Raw genomic sequence first — 19,097 nt, 5'->3', positions numbered from 1 at the left:
TCTCTTCTTCAACAGTATCCCAAGCTTAACCTGCAGTTGCAACCTTTTCTTTTATAAAAGCATTTCAAATTTATTCTCCACATCTCTAACCTCATCAGCACGTTTGTCCTGATCAGTGACTGGTGTCAGGTAGGGAACACGCAGCTAGAACATGGCTCAGACAGACAAGAGAAGCTGTATAGTTTAGTAATGTCTCCATGCAGCTTCTCATCCAGCCTGCCCGGGAACAGTGGGAAGTGCTTTTTTTCAAGCACTATATCAGGAGACCCACCCATCAGACTAAAGTTATCAAACTTGAAAAGGACACTGACAAGCTTGTGGATTAGTCAGATAGGTGGCAAATCAGGTTCAATTAACAAAAGTGTGATGTGATGCATTTTGGTCAGAAAAACTTTGAAAGACAATACAAATAGTGGGTTCAATTCTAAACAGGGTACAGAAGCAGAGGGACCTGGATATGCATATGTACAGAACATTCAATATTGCAGGACAGGTGGAGAGAGCAGTTAATAAACCAAACAATGTTCTCAGCTTTATTAATAGGGGAATAGAGTACAAGAGCGAGGAGATGATGTTGGATTAGTATAAGACTCTTGTTAAACCTCTGGAATATTGTGTACACTTACAGGTGCTACATGGTAAGAAAGATGTAAATTCATGGAGAAAATGAAGTGATTTACAAGGATGGTTTGAGGAATGAGAAACTTCATGAGGATTGGTTGAAGAAGGTGGGACTGTTTTCTTGGAGAGAAGAAGGCTGAGAGGAGATTTGGTAGAGATTTTCAATATCATGAGCGGGCTGGATAGAGTCAGTACAGAGCTGTTTCCATTTGCCAAAGGAACAAGAACAAGAGGATGTAGATTTAAAGTGTGGTGTAAAAGAAATGGGCTGAATGGCCTCTTCTACACCATAACAGTACTGTGTTAAGTTCTGTGATTGTGTTCGGCTCAAAGTGTCTGTCTCATTGCAAAACAGAACTCTAAATAATTACTTAAAATTCTTACCGATGACATTCAGATAGCCCTTTGTGGATAGTTGAGCAACGTCTGCTCGTATTTGACATGTATCATCAAGAGTTGTCTCCTTAATTTCTAATATATGCTTCTTCCCATCAGTGGAGATCAGAACAGTTCTGCTTGGGTGAATTTTCTTTTCATTTCTGTACCAACTCACTGGCATATTTTCATGTGATAGCTCGAATTCAAAATGTGCCGTGTTACCTTCTTTGACTGTCTGATCTTTTAGTGGTGTAATGAACTTCAACCTCATACCTGAAATACGAAGTAACAAATGCAGCAATTATTACCACTGTTCAAAACCATCTACTTAATAATTCAATTGAAATCTACGTCTGCTTTGAAAACTGTATGAAAACTATGCAAGCCATGATATAATTACAAGTTCTTTCTTTGTTATGGTGTTAATAAGATGCCCAGCAACTCTCTGATCTACACAATGAAGCCTAAATTTATGAGTAAGCCATCTGCCATGACCCAAATCACACTCAGGGTTTAACTTAATACACATGGCATATTTAGAATGACAAGATTTACATCTTTATTTGTATAGATACTTTCAGAAGAACAAATACAAAGTCAGGGATGGACAACACAAATAAAAACATCCCTGAAATATTTGAACAGCAGTTCACAAACACATGCCAAAACCACATCACCAAACTATAAGCAAAGTGGAGGAATTAAGTTAAATGAGACCCTATAAAGTTTAACAATGAAGTGCAATTAATTAAAAACAAAACCTACCAGTCACAGTCAGTTTTGCAGTTGACTTCTTGCCTACAATTTCAGCGGTGTAATCTCCCTCGTCATCAAAGGTTGAGTTATTGATAACAAGAATGTGCTTCTTTCCATCAGCAACTAAATCATATTTATCGCCAGCCTTAAGAATGTCGGTACCTTTCGACCACAGAATTTTGGGAACCTCCTTGCTAAGCACACACTCAAATCGTGCCTGGCGTTTTTCAGGAACAGTGACATCTTTCAGTGGTGTCACAAAATCAAGTTCGATTTCTGAAAAGAACATTTGTTTTAGGAATCAATTTCGTTTTCATTAAAATGCATTTTCTTTAAAATTTCTTGTCCTCTTTCATCATAAAGAAAACTACTCTGAATATTTCCTTCAAGAATAAGAGGTACCTTTCACTCTCAGATAAGCAATCGATGTAGCATTCCGTGCCCTGAAGACAACTTCACCAGCTTGATCCAGTTTGACATCATGAAGGATCAAGAAACGTTTTGTGCCTTCTGCTTTCATTTCACATGTCTACATTTTTAAAAAAAATCAGAATTTAAAGTTTTTAACAACACAACTTGACAGTCTTGTTTTTTTTCCTTTTCTCATGCTAAAGATTTCAGTTTTGAAGGAACGCCTACCGGTGATGGGCGGAGGATTTCTCCCTTGAGCTTCCACTCAACTGGAACATCCTGTGAGATCTCAGTTTCGAAGGTGGCTGTTTCTTTCTCATACACTTCAACACTTTGTAGTTCTGAAAGTATATCAATCTCCCGTTCTAAACAGAGAGTGTAAAATGTAATTTTCCCATTAGACTAGAATGTCGACGGGATACTGTCAGAAGCAAACTTGAAAAATCATCATAGCATTTCAGATACTTTAAAAAATTCAAAGTTTCTAGAGAAAAGTCAGGAAATAGGATTAAGTGAAATTATTCAATGGCTCCCTTCTGTGTTGTAAAACTGTTTAGTTCTATAAAGGAACATACAAAAAATCATTAGTCAGAGCTGTCTATTTCATGTTGTTAACATCTTCTTAAATTAGTGATTTCCGTTGGCATTGCCCATATGTCAGTGTGTACAAGATTCAGCATCTAGTTCAAAAGCCAGATTGCGACTAAAGCCTGCTGCTAGCTTCCTTTAGACCATGTAGGAAAAGAATGGGAAATACTGACTTTACAATTTACAATGGTGGCCAAAAATTTTGACAGTAAGACTTATGACGTGTGAATACCATGTATGCGCCCTACCTAAAATTATTAATAACATACAGATTGTCAGTGCTGGGAGGGCAAAGGAGCATACACTTCTACAAGAATGATGAAACTTACCACCAACAGTCAGATTGGCTGTTGAAGCCTGTCCCTCAACCTCCACTGTGTATTCAGCCATATCTTCTGGTGTTGCATTTTTCACAATAAGACTAAGAATTTTGCCAACTTTTTTAATTTCAGTTTTTGCAGTGGGTTCCATGGGAATCTCCTCTTCCCCTTTGAACCACTTGAAGTTTGGCGTATCTTTTGCAAGTTCACATTCGAAAACGGCAGTTTCTTTTTGCTTGACCCTCTGGTCCCGAACTGGTTTAACAAACCATTTCCTTACAATTTCTACAAATGGAAAAACAAGCGTAAACAAAAACTAGCCCTCAAATCCTTTCACTGTTGCCTCAATTATGCAAGAAGGTGAATATATACTAACCTTGTACATTAACTTTACCCTCACATCTTATGTTAGCAGTCTCAACAGAATATACTCCAGCATCATCAAAATCCGCACTGGTGATCGTAATGCAACGCTGCAACCCAATGACACTAATTGAGTACTTCTCAGATTCCTCTGGTAGAGGCTCGCCATCCTTCTTCCAAATCACTGGTTTGTCTTTGGTCAGTTCACAGGTCAAATAAAGGGGCTGTCCTTTGAAGATGGTTATTTCCTCATCCAATGTTTTATAGAATGCCACTGGTACTTCTAAAATATTTTGGGGAAAATATCAATGAATTTTCTACAATAAGCTGAGTATTAATTTTATTAAAAATGTTCAAAAGCTTTCTATTAAATCTAACGATCCTAATCTAGTAAGCCTTGTATAATAGTATGCATGACCATTTGAGCTTAACAATTAAATTCAGCAGGATTGAACTATGCTAATACATTGTGCAATCTTGTTCTTGGTTTGCACTATGCAATATATCAAAGAGCAATGCAAAGTACCTTCAACAATTAGCTTTGCTGTAGATGTCTTTTCTTGTTTGCCGAGGCGACCTACACAGCTATATTCACCAGTATCTGAAAGCTGCACATCAATGATTTGTAACTTTCTATCTTTGCCATCGGAGGTAAATTTGTATTTAGGGCCTTCTCTCACAGTGCCCCCATCTTTCATCCAAGATGTTTGCGCTGTAGATGGGGAGATCTGACATTCGAACACGGCAGAAGACCCTATAGACTCAGCTTCTTCCAGTACGACATCTTTAAGCTCTTTCACAAATTTCAGTGGGACTGCTTTGAGCTGGAACCCTGCAAAAGGTGGCTCTTCTGAGGGTGGTCTTCCTGCACCTGGTTTAAGTGGTTTCCTGTCTCCATCTCCAGGTGATGGTGTCTTTCTCGCTAAAATTTGGAGTTGAACACAAATACATTGGATTTTATTTGTTGCTTTTTTTTGCATGTTTCTGATGGTGGTTTGATGCGAATCAGACACTTAGATGCCACGTGCCATTTTCAGTTGGTAAAGAAACGACAGCGATGCAAGCAGAGCAATATAATTGACTAAGGCCATCAAATGCTGTAAACTTGGTTTTAGTTCTTCGAGGTAAATTGATACATTGAAGCCATCCTTCAAAGTCTATGCTTTTCATCATGCGATAATGTTTTCAGGTGGTAAGGTTTGATATAAAGCTTACATGACATACATGATTACATGATATAAAGCCACTATGATTGCAGCATGATTTGCTACTCACCAAGGAGTATCAGTGTTTCATAATCACAGCGTTCAGGCAGCACAAGTAGTAACTATTCTGTGCAGTCAAAAACTGTGTGTTTTGTTCACAAATAGAAAAATGCATGCTAATGTGTTAGGAAGATGATCATGACACAAAAACATTGTGTTATGTTTCTTCAATTAGTTTCCATGTTACTTACTCGGTCTACCAAAATCAGTTGCAGTAAGTATTTGTGTGCAGTACGCAGACTGATTAATTGTGTTTGAGCAGAAAGGATTGTACAAATGTCAGTGATTACATTACAGAGCTGCAAGCAATAAAGAGAGGGCAGTTCATGCAGATTAAGCAATGCAAAATCAATCAAGGGTTTGCTATCAAGTCTATGCAGCCGTCAAGCATTTCTGTAATTAGGAGGTCATGCAAATGATATGTCAAATAAATATGCTAAAATAATGGAAATGTACTATAGCATTTAATTGAGTTGTCAAGAAATGTATGAATGAAATTTAAATAGCATCATCTTAACAGCAATATGATTCATTAATTTGTCTAAATAGATGTGGTACATAGGAATACTACTGCATGTGTTGGCATCTACATGTTTACTAGTGGCTGTGGTACAATATGTATATATGTGTGCAATCATGCATTTGTTCATAGTTGTTACTGTGTGCTTGATGTTCCCTCTCACCTCTCAGTATGCCTCTACCCTTGCCGGCTTCATCAGTTGGTGCCTTAGCATCTGTAGTGAGATAGTAACATAATTATCGGCATGTCATGACTATCCTTCCAAATTACTATTTGTAAAAATGAATCTGTAATATTCTAAGAGTGGAAACAATGAGGCGAAGAAAGTGTATTGTATTTAAATGCAAAAATATATTTATATATAAATTTCTATAGCACGAACACAAAATAATCAAAATGGCAGTACTACTTATTTAACATATGAAAAACTAAAGCTTACTCATGCGGCCAGAGGAGATTTAAAATGAAAAAAATAATATTAGTTTTGAATGAAGAAGATGTGAAACCGGTCAATTTGGAAGGTTTACTGAAGCATCTGCCTTCAATGATGATCGTGAAAAATGATTTTAATTCACCAAGAGCTCTGTTAATAGCAAACAATGTAAATTAAGACATTTTCCCTTGGGAAGCATAGGACTACATGGACCAAACACAAGCAACAAATATGAATTTTAGAGCAAACATTTTTGACAACTACAGAACATCATGCACATAAACATAGGCTGCAGTGCCACGAGAAACAAAGGTGATGGACAAAAATGAACATACAGAACAAAGAACACTGATCCATTTTTCAAAGCACAAGATATGAACAATCAGTTTGGTAGATGAGCAGCAGCCATCTCACCTCGTCGTTTGTAAGGCTTTGAAGGAGTCTCAACTACACCCTCAAGCTCTTCGGCATCTTCCTGCTCCCAATCAACAGAAGAGCCATATTCCTCCTCTTCTTCAGTTAGTTCCCAATCCCAGTCTTCTTTGTCTCTCAATTCTTCTATTGATATGTCTTCTGATTCTACTTCATAGTCTTCTTCTGTTGAGATGCTTTCAGAAGGAACTTTTGTCACTTGTACCGTTTCATGTTCTTTCTCACCAACTGCTATAACCCCTTTGCCTGCTTTAAGATGCACAACATCTCTAGGTGTCAACACTTTCTTTACAGGTATTTTCTGAGGTTTCTCTTCCACTGCAACTTCTTTTGATGGGATCTTCTTAAGCTGTACTTGATCCTTTTCTTCTGCTACTGGCACCTTTCCCTTTCCAAATTTAAGATGCGCTGTCTCAGGTGTATCTCTAGGTGTCAATATTTTCTTTACAGGTAGTTTCTGTGGCTTTTCTTCCACCACAATTTCTTTTGAAGGAATCTTTGTAAGCTGTACGTGATCCTTTTCTTCTTCAGATACAGGCACTTTCCCCTTTCCAATTTTAAGCTGCGCAGTATCAGATACATCCCGAGGTGTCAGTACTTTTTTTACAGGTATTTTTTGTAGTTTTTCTTCGACTACAATTTCTTTTGATGGAATCTTCTTCACCTGTGCTTGATCTTTTTTTTCTGATACTGGCACTTTCCCCTTTCCAACTTTAAGCTGTGTGGTGTCAGGTGTATCGCGAGGTGTCAATGCTTTCTTTACAGGTATTTTCTGTGGCTTTTCTTCCACTACAATTTCTTTTGAAGGGACTTTCTTCAGCTCTTTAATATCCTTCTGTTCTTCCAAAACTGGCTCTTTTCTTTTTCCAATTTTAAGATGTGTTTCATCAACTTTCTCGATAGGGATCACCAATGGCTTTTCAGGAACTTCCAGTATTTTTTGCAATTCATTTTCATCAGGTAGAATTTCTTTAGAGGGGATTTTTTCGAACTTCACAGGCTTTTGCTCTTGGGTGGCTAATCCTTTCTCTTTATCAATTTTAGTTGGGGCAACTTGTGGTTTTTGCTTATAAACTGCCACATCCTTTTCAGGTACTTTGTGAATTTTCTGTGGTTCTTTTTCTTCAAATTTCTCATAACTCTTTTCCTGGTCTTTTGAAACTGGAACTTTCCCTTTAACAGCTTTTAAAGGTGTCTCATGAGGTATTTCTTTAGGGGGCACCATTTTCTTTTCATGTATTACTTTGGAAACATCAGTAACCTCTTCTGCCATAACCTTTGGCACTAATTTTGATACAGGTTTTTCTGGAGCAGCTTCCCTGGGTACCTGCTCTAGTGGATAAATTTCTATACTTTCAGGTGCTCCTTCTTCAGGAGATGGTATAATCCTAGGCTTTTCGTGAACTATTTTAGGAAGATGTTTGGCTTCATCTTCCCGTTTCTTAGGGACTTTAATAGGTTTTTCCAATGGAGGGATTTTCTCCTTCTCCTTCTCTATGCCAGGAACTTCATCCCGTTTTACACTTATTTGTTCTCTGTGCCCTACCTCCACAGGAACCAGTTCTGTTACGGTTAGAGGCATAACCTTTCCTTTATCTTTTTCAGTTTTAGGCACTTCACCAACTTTTTCCAACATTATTTGCTTTTTCATATCATCCTCACGAGTGGGTAATTTCTTTGACATTATGCTTTTATCTTTCAACGCTTCTTCTTTAGGGACAGTATCGTGCTTCCTTAATTGTACCCTTTCTGCATCTTTCTCTCGTTTGTGGATGTCCTCGGGTTTCTTAACTAGTATACCTGGCTCTTTCTCCATTTCCTTGGATCGTACTTTACTAACCTTTTCAGGTCGCACCTTGTATATATCATCTTGTTCAACAGAAATTTTATCTGGTTTCTTTAAGGTTACACTTTCCCCATTACCTTTGTCTATTTTAGGAATTTCATCAACCAACTGTAATACTATTTCTCTTTCTGTTTCTTTCTCTTTTAATATTACATCTGGTTTCTTGGGCAATATATATCCTTCGTCAGCTTCTGTTTCCTCAGGACCTTCCATTGATTTTCTAAGTTTTACCTCTAAGATTTCCTCTTCTTTCAGGGAGGTATCAACTTTCGTTAATACAATACCCTTGTCTTCATCTTTCTCATCCTCGTAAACCTTACTAATTTTCTTCAGTACTGGAATTTCTATAATATCTTCAACTTCCTTTCGAACTTTGACTGTAGTTTTTAGTTTCAAAGATGGCTTGGGTTTTTCTGCAGCTACAAAGGTTTCATATTTAATTTAGTGACAAATAAAAAGACTTTTTTGTCATTCCCTAAAAGAACATTTAACAAAACCAATGTCAAAATCTCCAAATTTACAGCAATATTCACCAAAGTAAAAGACACTGTAAAACATATCCATAGACAGGAAAATTTACAAATATACACATTAACAGATAGTATCACAACAGACAAGATACATCAATTGTAACTTTTTATATAGACTGAAGAGACAATTTGATACAACCAGTACACAACATTTAGAAACCTGTGGACTTGAATTCTGCATAACCTTACATTTAACACTAAAAAAAACCTAAGCTGTACATTACTATATTACTACTACTACTACAAACAGTTAAGTATTTTCACATTTACAGTTGTAAAGAAAGATCCAAACTGTTGATAAAATGTACCTTTTACAGGTTTCTTGACTGGTCCTGGTGCAGAAATGGGAACTGTAGTGACAGGTACTTCCTCCTCTTCAGGCACTTTAAAAAGAATGTCAAAAATTTTGTTACCAAAGAGTCAAAACTCTGAATATATAATTACATGGAAATTTGTCCTTCACAATATGAAAAGTATCTTAAAATTCATAGGTAATTGTCCTATGGTTCAGTAACTACTGCATTAGTGCAATGAATTACCAATTAGAATTCAGCACCAGTCTAATTTTGAACATATTTCCTTTTCTGTTTTCACCTGATGCTGAATTTGCAAGACCACATGGGTCATCAATGAGAGGGGAGAAAAAACTTTCTTGCAGCACTCAGGGTTGCTACCTAACTGGTCAATAGTTCAGTTATCTTTTATATAGAAATCTTAGAAGTGTGAAATTATTGATTATGTTTTGTTCTTGAGAACAGATGGTATATACAAAGATTGGGCAGGAGAATTACACATTTAAAACTGGAGGAATTGCTTACATTAAATTTACATGGCACATTAAATATTATTAATCGCTAGAGCCTCACAACAGTAATAAAGTACAGTAATTAGATAGATCAGGGTTGAGTTTCATTTTTCATAGTTAAATCATATATGTAGCTAAGATAGTTCCCTTTCATCATAAATTCTCCTTCACTAATTACAGTATATACTCAGGGAATAAAATTATAAAAACGGACAGATGAATAAAGTAACAAAATATATTCAAAAGCAAGCATATGTAATAAAGCAATGAAATAATGAATTGCAAGAAAGACAAACTGCAAATGAGAAGATGTGATGAAAATGACGGGTATTAAAATGTAGAATGCTTCATGGATTTTGCACCAGTGACACAAGACAATGAGTGACACCCATTTGTGTACCTTCCTCTGCTTCCAAATCTTGTTTCACTGGAGCAGTGACTAGAACATCACCTTTAGGTTCAATCTTCTCAACATAAGTAGTCACTTAAAAAAAATTTGGTTCAAATATTTAGTGTGGATATATATCTATATGTGTGTGTCCTAAATCACTGCCAACATTAATAGCACACAATCAAACATACTCAAAAGTGATAATCAAAGAATAGTAAACACAATGCGTTAAATTTGTTAACTAAAAGTTTAAGAAGGACTTTTAAGCATTAATGTTCAATATAATGGAACATAATCCATATAAATTGCACAGAACTATATATAATAATAAAGATAATATAACGAGAAAGGGTAGCCTATGAAAAAGTGCCCAGGAAACTCTATCAGTGAATATCCTACCAGGTAGACATTGTAGGGCAGCAGATTTTTTAAGTATACTTTGATTTTACTTAGCATAATTTTAGCTGATTAGTCTCCAGTCTTGGTTCCTGTAAATAAGTGTTTAATTCTCTACACTGCAATAAATGGGGCATGTCCCGAGTGGGAGATAATGTTCACACAGTGTGGTAAATATTAACTATTGCCTATGTGATCTTTTATTTAGTTGATTTTGTAAAGTTTAAGTTTAGTGAGTAATTTCTAAAAATGTTTGAATTCACAAATGCTTATATTGCAAAATAAATATTAAAACATGATATTAAAACAGACAAGGAAAAGGGTCTAGGCCCGAAACGTCAGCCTTCCTGCTCCTCTGATGCTGCTTGGCCTGCTGTGTTCATCCAGCTCTACACCTTGTTATCTCTAAGGAAGAATAGAGCCAGTGTAACTGGAGAATATCTGAGATTTAGATGGCAATATTGGAGACATCAGGATATAACTAAACACAGAGTTTCCCAAAGAAGGTGTGAGAAAATCAAAGTTTCATAAATATTTACATTAATTGCTGAGATACTGCAGTTGTTTTAGAATACTCTTTTCTATTAAATCAGTCCTATACCTTCCTCTGTAATCATTTTCTCTTTTTCTGGAGGTGTGACTTCAATCATCTCTTCACGTAAAGTTTTCTTTTCAGCCTCAATGATTCTTTTAGGTGAAATAATTTTGTCAAATGGAGCAGTTTTTTCACGTAAAGGCATTTCACTGATTTCAATACTTGGCTCATATAAAGTTGTCTTGTCAGCTTCAACAATTTCTTTATGCAAAATCTCATCTGCCTCAACGACATCCTCAGGTAAAATTACATTGTCATCTTCGAAAGTTTCTTCAGGCAAGACTGCCTCATCAAACTCAACACTTTCCTCATATAAAATTTGCTCGTCAGTCTCAACAGTTTCCTCTTCAAATTCATTTTTTTCTTCGTATAATGTCACCTCATCACGCTCAACAATCTCATCATATGAAATAGTCTTGTCATCTTCAATAATTTCTTCACGTAAAGTCTTCTTGAAAGCTTCAGAGTTTGAAGAAAAAGTTTTAGTATTTTAGTTAATGGTCAAAACTTCAGAAGATTAGATTTGAAGAGTATAAGATGACACAGATGTTACTACAAAAGATAACGTAACATCACTACAAACACAGTTATAAAACTAAATATGTAAAACCAAAGCCAGACAAGGTAATCACCAAACCAAATCATATAAGACAATTAAAAAACAAGGAACAGAGAAGATGCTGATGATGAAAAGGATAACAACATGAAAATATAACATATTACTTGTTATTGGATGGAGCTTTGGAAACATTAAAGTTACTATTAGTATTAGCTGTGAGAAGATTACAAAAATGAAGGTACTGCCACTTCTGTACCTTTTACTGGAGTAACCTCCTTGCTTTCTGCAAATGTGATTGGCACAACTTTTTCAGGCACACGTTTCTTGGCAACCTTAGGCACTTTAAAGACATTTTTAAAACGTTTGTAAGTCACATTAAATTTATTTCTGGAAAAGCAAATGCAGTCATTAATTTTATAATAACACTGCAATTTCCATGTAGTAAAACTGGATAGAAGTTACAACACTGAAACAAGCTATTCAGCTGGTGTTTATGCTTCACATTCTATTTAGCCTACATTATTGAATCCTATTTGCATATATTTCTACATCTTTGTCCGTCAGGTACTTGTCTAGCTGCCCCTTTAAAAATCCCCTTTTTTGTCTCAATATTCTAGGTGGTAGCACACTGCATATTCTCTAAGTGAAGTCATTTTTGTTGAGTTCCTTACGGGATTTAATAGTGACCATGTCATACTTATGTCCTCTAGTTTTGGCTGCCTCACAAGTGGAAAACATCTTCATTATACCTATTCCACTAAATCCCTTCATTGTTATGAAGTTTTATTATAAAGTTGGGTCCTCACTCAATTCTCTCTTTCTAGGAAAAATAGTTTAGCCCTGTGCAACCTTTCCTGATAGGTACGACCTCTCTGATCTGGCACGATCCTTGTTTGTTTTTTGCATTCTGCATTATTTTAGTAACTTAGAGACTAGAACTGAGTACAGTACTCCAAGGACATCTAACCAAGATTCTAGGAAAGTTCAGCAAATCTATCTACTTTTCAATTCTACAGAAATAAAAGCTCATGTTTGTTTGTATTTTATGACCTCACATATTGTGCTCCCAACCAAATTGTCAAAAGTAAATAATTGTTTTATAATGGTAAGGTGCAAACTTTGCATAGCTGCAGACAAATTATCGCTAGTTGATACAATGCTAAATAAATAGTTTTGATCAACCAACTGTCTGAAAATCAATGGAAATAATTGTAATGTAATGGCTGCCTCTTGGTTAAAAAAATGTTTGACAAAGATGTAAACTAATTTCAGTCTTGATACCATTGGCCATAAGTTAAATTTCAGGTCCATATCCTCCCAATTACAAACTCTGCCTAATTCCACCTTCAACTAAACGGTGCACAAATCCCTATGTAAACTTTTAGTGGTCTCTGCACTTGGTGACTCGAAGGATATCCTTCTGATCTCCCATCTTCCATCCTCTGTGGCTGTTAATTGATCGCCACTATACTGCAAAATCCTGCTTTGACAAATTTTCCATTGAATTTAAACTATAAGTCAGTGAATTGCTTCAATTTTTTCTCCCACTTTGTACTATAACATAGGCCAAAATCTTGTGCATACACATCATAAGGTTTTAGCCAAAAAGGTCCTCACAATAATGGACGTAGATGAAGAGAACTCTGAGAAGTTTGATTCCCCAACATGTTTGTGCTCAATGCTCTCTATGGCTTCACCCCACTTCTTTATTCCTTTTCAGTACTATATTATCCCCATCTAACTTGCAAAATCCTCTATTTTCTTTTGCCTCCACACAGCCTACCAGAATCAGAACCTATGGCCACCCAAATCCTACTAATACGGAATTCTCTCTATGCACCTCTTATATTCTGTTTCGTCCTATTAAAAATTGCTCAAAGCCCATCACTTCAACCAGCGTTTTTTTCATTCCTTCCAATCTTCTGTAACTGATTCATTTATTATTTTCCCAATTCCTATTTGAAACGTGCCTTGGAGTATTTTAGACCTTAAAGGAGCCTTAAACGTGCTTGTTGTTGCTCAGAATAACTCAGTTCGGTTAATGAGAAGCGCAAAAAGTCAAGAAACTTTTTTGAAACACAGCACCTCAATAACATAATAACAGACAGAGCAAGACATAAGACACAAAACTACAAGTATTAAAGTCATTTAAGTAGAAGAGCCAGCATGACACTGGAACACAATAAGAATTAAAAGAACAGCAGTCAACAAATGTAAGGTTTTTTAAAATATACCTTTAACAGAAGAAATTTTTGATTTTTCTTCATAAGGAACTTCTGTAATTTCTTCGTAAATGTAACTTTTCATAACCTCAGGGACTTGAACAATAACATACAGCTTTAGACTATACAGAAGTTACTAGCATAGACAAACACATTGACAGTTAGAACTAATGCTGATAGACATAATGGACATGAATATAGTTACAGATGTAACCAGCCAATGATTTTTGCTTCTAGGCATTATTTACATATAGCTTGTCAGCCTCCAGGCTGAACCAGCTACCTGGTCGGCTGGCACAGGCAGGCATTTTGTGTGGCAGGAAACCATCAGTGAAGACAGTCCACAGCATTAGGACAAGTTGATAAAGAAACAGTTGGCGAGGGAGGGGAGAGGGCATGCAAGTTGTGAAATTGTCCATGTTGGGGCCCAATGCTTTTTTGAGAGATCTGGGAATGAGGAAATCTGGCTACAATGTTAAGCTGGAGAAGTGGGGTTGCTCTCTTTGATGGAATAAAGTTGAGGAGAGATCTGATAGTGGTTTATAAGATAATGAATGGATTAGGCAACAAAAACAAAGTTGTTCCCACTGGCTGATCATACAAGGTCTAGGGAACATAGACCTAAGGTTTTATGTAAGAGATGAAACTGGGATGTAACGAAAAACTCACTTATACAATAAATGGTAATGATCCAGAACTCACTGCCCGTAAGATGAAGACAATGAATGATTTGAAAATGAAATTGGATTTGGGCTTAATGTAAAAAAAATTAAGGATTTCCTGGATAGAATGAAGGTATGGGTTGGTCTAGTTTGTCCTTCAGAGTGGATTCAAAAAACAAGTGGCATCTTTCTGTGCTATAATGACTCCAAGACTTGTAAAGAGAACAAAAAAAAACGGAACAAATATTTGAAGACACCACAACAGTACATTATTAAATTACATTATGGACATTGAAACAAAAGACACAACATTACACAAGAAGAATTCTGATGAACCAGCTGAGCACTGGTAATGTTCAGTAGAGAACTGAATATTTGTACTTGCATTTTTTTTTCCAAACAGCAAAATGCTTGGCTAGTTCTGTACCTTTTCTGTCCTTTTCTGGAGTGATTAAGACTTTTCTTGAAACAGGAATGGGTGCAGGTTGAGCCCTCTTGTCAACTTGAAGCACTTCAAATATTATTTTTAAAACAAGTATTCAATATGAGAAAGACAACATAAGACACATAAACATAAGAGAGTAAACATATAAACATAAAATTACATTATTTTGTACCAGTTAAAATCTACCTGACATTAGATACAACTGGAAGATTATTTAAACTGATTAAGTATTTTACTTTGAAATGTGTTATGACTGCCGAAGGGACATTTCACAAAGTTGAATGATATAATTAATTAGACATTTTCCCTTTACATTTGTAATCTAGGATTCAAACAGAAGCCAGATTGAATAAACGGAAAATTACTGTTGTTACGTAGGTCCTATACCAAATTTTGTTGGATAGTTTGAATTCAGTTCTTATGGAGCATGAGCCCACAGCACAGAAATCTACTTAGTGACATGACATGGCCAATTTACCTTTGAGCGAACAAAGCAAGTTTGAGAAATTTTAATATAACTAGTGTAGCACAGTTTTTTTTGTTAAAGTTTGATGACTAATGTACGTCATTTGTGGAGTTTTAACTTGATACTTGATGCTAAGTACGGATGCTTGAAATGGAAATCATTCCATTCAATAGCACAAATATTCCTCTACCTAATGAGCACCATCTACCTTTAGAATTGTCATAAAAAAGAAACATGAGAATAAAATTGTTGTAATCTAAGGAAACAATTCTACATTTATTCTCACGCTTCATATAATAAATATTTTATATTATTCTTATATTTTCCACTTACTTGATAATTTAAATATAAATTATACTTGCATATTTTTAAGAGGAGACACAACAAGACAAAATGATACTTCAAAAAGTAACAAAAAAGCAATCACAATTGAAAGACATAACATATCAATGTACACTTCTGTGATTAAACATGAAAGAAGATAATACAAACATCCATAAGTAAAAATAAAGAAACTTTGAAGGAGTAAAAGAACATTTCCCCCAAGAAATGTTGGTCTCAACCATAGGGACGAAATTTAACTTTGGCAGGAGCAACAAATGAAATTAGACAGTTCATTATTTCCCTGCCCGATTCATTAATGTCCAGACTGCACACTTGCCCAAGCTGTATTTTGCCCTATTGTGCTATTTCCTCATTTTACCTTCTTCTGGTGCAGGCTTCTCAACTTTTCTTGGAACAGCTATTGGTTCAGCCTCAGCAACTGGCTTCATAGGAATCTCAGGCACTTTTAAAAACAATTATTTTATAGAATGTAAATAACAAAGAATATCTTCACAAGAAGAAATTTTACATTGAACAAATGCACAACATGGTTAACATACCAAATGATGAATATTTTTATACATAAAATGAGTTAGCATTAAAGAAGTAAACTTTAACATTGAGCTGTCTTAAGACAAACAAACACTTAACAGGCTCTTCTACGACAGTTACACTCCACCTTCCCCCTGGTCTGGTGTTGAAATGTTGTAGACGACTTGAGTGAGTCATAGCAGAAGTAATAATTTAGGAATGTTATAATAATGTGACATGTTATTGAAAAGAATTGAATAAGTTCATTGTGTGCACTAAGATTTGTTGTCAAACAAGACTGCATGTATTCAATAATACAGCATCTTTGAAAGCTTATCCCACTATGAACTGAACTGCAATGAACATGTTTCAGCACACAATTCAAATAAAATAAAGCCAGCAATGACAGCGTATGTTAGTAGCATCACAACACAGAAACAGACCTAGAAATGTAAGGTATAAGAATTTACTTACCACATGCCACAAAATGACACTTGATATATTATAACAATGAACGATAATTATACTACCTTACTAGAAATCAAATCATTGAAAGTTTACAGTGAGGAAATTGGTCACTTGGCCCATATTGTCTGTGCCAGCCAATAAATGAGCTAGCCAGTCTAACCCCACTTTAAAGAATTTGATCTGTAGCTCTGCGGGTTACAGCACTTTTGGTGCATATTCAGCCACCACTTCAATGTGTTGGGTTTCTGTTTACTACCTTTTCAGACAAAGAAATTCAGCACCCAAACAAACTCAGGTGAAAAATAAACTTTCCTCATCAGAATTGTCCTACCAATTATTTCTAATTTATGTCCCATACTCATTGATTTCTATGCCAAGCTAAATAAGTCCTTTGCATCTACTGTATGCAAGCTCCTCACACAACTATTGCCAACATGTGGAACAACAAAAAGAAATGCAGGACAACAAGGTGCAGGGCTGGATGAACACAGCAGGCCAAGCAGCATCATAGGAGCAGAGAGGCTGACGTTTCGGGCCTAGACCCTTCATCAGAAAAGGGGGAGGGGAAGGGGGTTTTGAAATAAATAGGGAGAGAGTGGGAGGCGGATAGAAGAGGGATAGAGGAGAGGATAGGTGGAGAGGAAACAAACAGGTCGAAGAGGCGGGGATGGGGCCAGGAAAGGTGAGTGTAGGTAGGGAGTTAGGAAGGGGATAGGTCAGTCCAGGGAGGACGGACAGGTCAAGGGGGCGGGATGAGGTTGGTCGGTAGGAGATGGAGGTGCGGCTTGAGGTGGGAGGAGGGGATAGGTGGGAGGAAGAACAGGTTAGGGAGGCAGGGACGAGTTGGACTGGTTTTGGGATGCGGTGGGGGGAGGGGAGATTTTGAAACTTGTGAAATCCACATTGATACCATTGGGCTGCAGGGTTCCCAAGCGGAATATGAGTTGCTGTTCCTGCAACCTTCGGGTGGCATCGTTGTGGCACTGCAGGAGGCCCAGGATGGACATGTCGTCTGAGGAATGGGAGGGGGAGTTGAAATGGTTCGCGACTGGGAGGTGCAGTTGTTTGTTGCGAACCGAGCGTAAGTGTTCTGCAAAGCGGTCCCCGAGTCTCCGCTTGGTTTCCCCGATGTAGAGGTAGCCACACCGGGTACAGCGGATGCAGTATACCACATTGGCAGATGTGCAGGTGAACATCTGCTTGATGTGGAAAGTCTTCTTGGGGCCTGGGATGGGGGTGAGGGAGGAGGTATGGGGGCAGGTGTAGCACTTCCTGCGGTTGCAGGGAAAAGTGCCGGGTGTGGTGGAGCTGGAGGGGAGTGTGGAGTGGACAAGGGAGTCACGGAGAGAGTTGTCCCTCCGGAAAGCAGATAAAGGTGGGGAGGGAAAGATGTCTTTGGTGGTGGGGTCGGATTGCAGATGGCGGAAGTGTCGGAGGATGATGCGTTGGATCCGGAGGTTGGTGGGGTGGTACGTGAGGACGAGGGGGATTCTTTTTTGGTTTTTATTGCGTGGATGGGGTGTGAGGGATGAGGTGCGGGAGATGTGGGAGACACGGTTGAGGGCATTCAATGCATACCTTTCTTGGGAGGTGCCAGCTCTTTCTTTGGTTTCAATGGTTCAGGAACGGGCTTCTTAGGAACTTCTGGCACTAAAGAACCAGTAGAATGTTAACAAGCTGAAGATACAATGATTTTATAATTAAAATATCCAAACAAGAAGTTAAAACCACACCGACATACATAACAGGGAAATTCAATCCTTTGCCATTCGACATGTACAAACTGGGGGAGAAATTCTTTAAAACAAAACAACAAAAATGATAAAGCTGCATTTTACCCATTTGACCATGTGAAGTCCTCTCATTACCATCTGGGGACTTGCGCTAAAGTTAGTAATTACCTACTGCATGGCACAGTCATAATCAGTGAATCAAACCACACAGCCAATTCCGAGGACTGAAGTATCGCAATTTCTGGCTATGACCTCTCACCTCAGCAGGACAGATTCAACAATGGTATAGAGTTGGGAAGGAACAACCTGGAGAGCCGGAACATTGACTCTAGTGTCAATGAGTTCTCATAGCATCAGGCCAAACATGGTCAAGGAAAGGTCCTGTTGATTTCTGCCTACCAAGCACCAGCTTCCACCAATGGCGAATAAATCAATACTCCTGGACTTTTACACTCTTGCAAGGGCAAATGCTGGATTCACAACTGATTGAGCAAGCTCTGAAGGACATTGCAACTGCTGACTGGGCTTGTGTTGCATAGCATTACCAACATGTTAAAACACATAGATTCAGCACAGATTTAGCAGCTTAAAACTTGGCTTCCTGAGGCAGTGTGCAATGTCAATAGTAGCAATATTGTAATCATCTGCAATCTGCAACCTCATGACAGGCCACAGACTTCACTCCTGCATTACCATGAATCCAGGGATCAATCCTATTTCAGTCAAGAAGGGCAACACAGAAACTGCACCAAACATGCATGAAAATGAGGCGTGCACAGAAAAACTAAAACACAGCATGATATGATTAGCTAAGATTGGAGACAGTGCACCATCGACTGAGCTAAACAATTCTACAACCAATAGACTAGACCAGAGCACTGCAGTATTACACAATCTGCAAGGAATGATGGTGGAAAATGAAACAACCAGTTGAAGGGGGAGAGTCCACGAAAGCCCCCATCCTCAAGAATAGCTGAGCCCAAAACGACGGTGCAAAAGACAATCCTGAACTATTTGGTACAATCTTCAGCTGGAAG

General features: G+C 37.4%; 1 protein-coding gene across 1 annotated transcript in view; it reads right to left on the bottom strand.

Moving 5' to 3' along the window:
- Positions 1-19,097, bottom strand: part of ttn.2 (titin, tandem duplicate 2) — a 308,270-nt gene that overhangs the window by 112,365 nt on the left and 176,808 nt on the right. Inside the window, exons 121-136 of the mRNA XM_048599205.1 lie at positions 17,906-17,977; positions 15,708-15,791; positions 13,444-13,527; positions 11,466-11,549; positions 10,657-11,109; positions 9,669-9,752; positions 8,772-8,846; positions 6,070-8,352; positions 5,383-5,436; positions 3,964-4,362; positions 3,451-3,720; positions 3,084-3,359; positions 2,395-2,531; positions 2,158-2,284; positions 1,765-2,031; positions 1,006-1,272 (exon numbers count right to left, since the gene is read on the bottom strand). Of these exons, the coding sequence (XP_048455162.1) occupies positions 1,006-1,272; positions 1,765-2,031; positions 2,158-2,284; positions 2,395-2,531; positions 3,084-3,359; positions 3,451-3,720; positions 3,964-4,362; positions 5,383-5,436; positions 6,070-8,352; positions 8,772-8,846; positions 9,669-9,752; positions 10,657-11,109; positions 11,466-11,549; positions 13,444-13,527; positions 15,708-15,791; positions 17,906-17,977 (5,016 nt within the window). The remainder of the gene's footprint in view (positions 1-1,005; positions 1,273-1,764; positions 2,032-2,157; positions 2,285-2,394; positions 2,532-3,083; positions 3,360-3,450; positions 3,721-3,963; positions 4,363-5,382; positions 5,437-6,069; positions 8,353-8,771; positions 8,847-9,668; positions 9,753-10,656; positions 11,110-11,465; positions 11,550-13,443; positions 13,528-15,707; positions 15,792-17,905; positions 17,978-19,097) is intronic.

Source organism: Rhincodon typus, chromosome 7, assembly GCF_021869965.1.
Source record: "Rhincodon typus isolate 14 chromosome 7, sRhiTyp1.1, whole genome shotgun sequence".
In the NCBI taxonomy this organism is placed as follows: domain Eukaryota; kingdom Metazoa; phylum Chordata; class Chondrichthyes; order Orectolobiformes; family Rhincodontidae; genus Rhincodon; species Rhincodon typus.
Note: the sequence above shows the minus strand (reverse complement) of the source record. Positions and strands in the feature narration are given on the sequence as shown.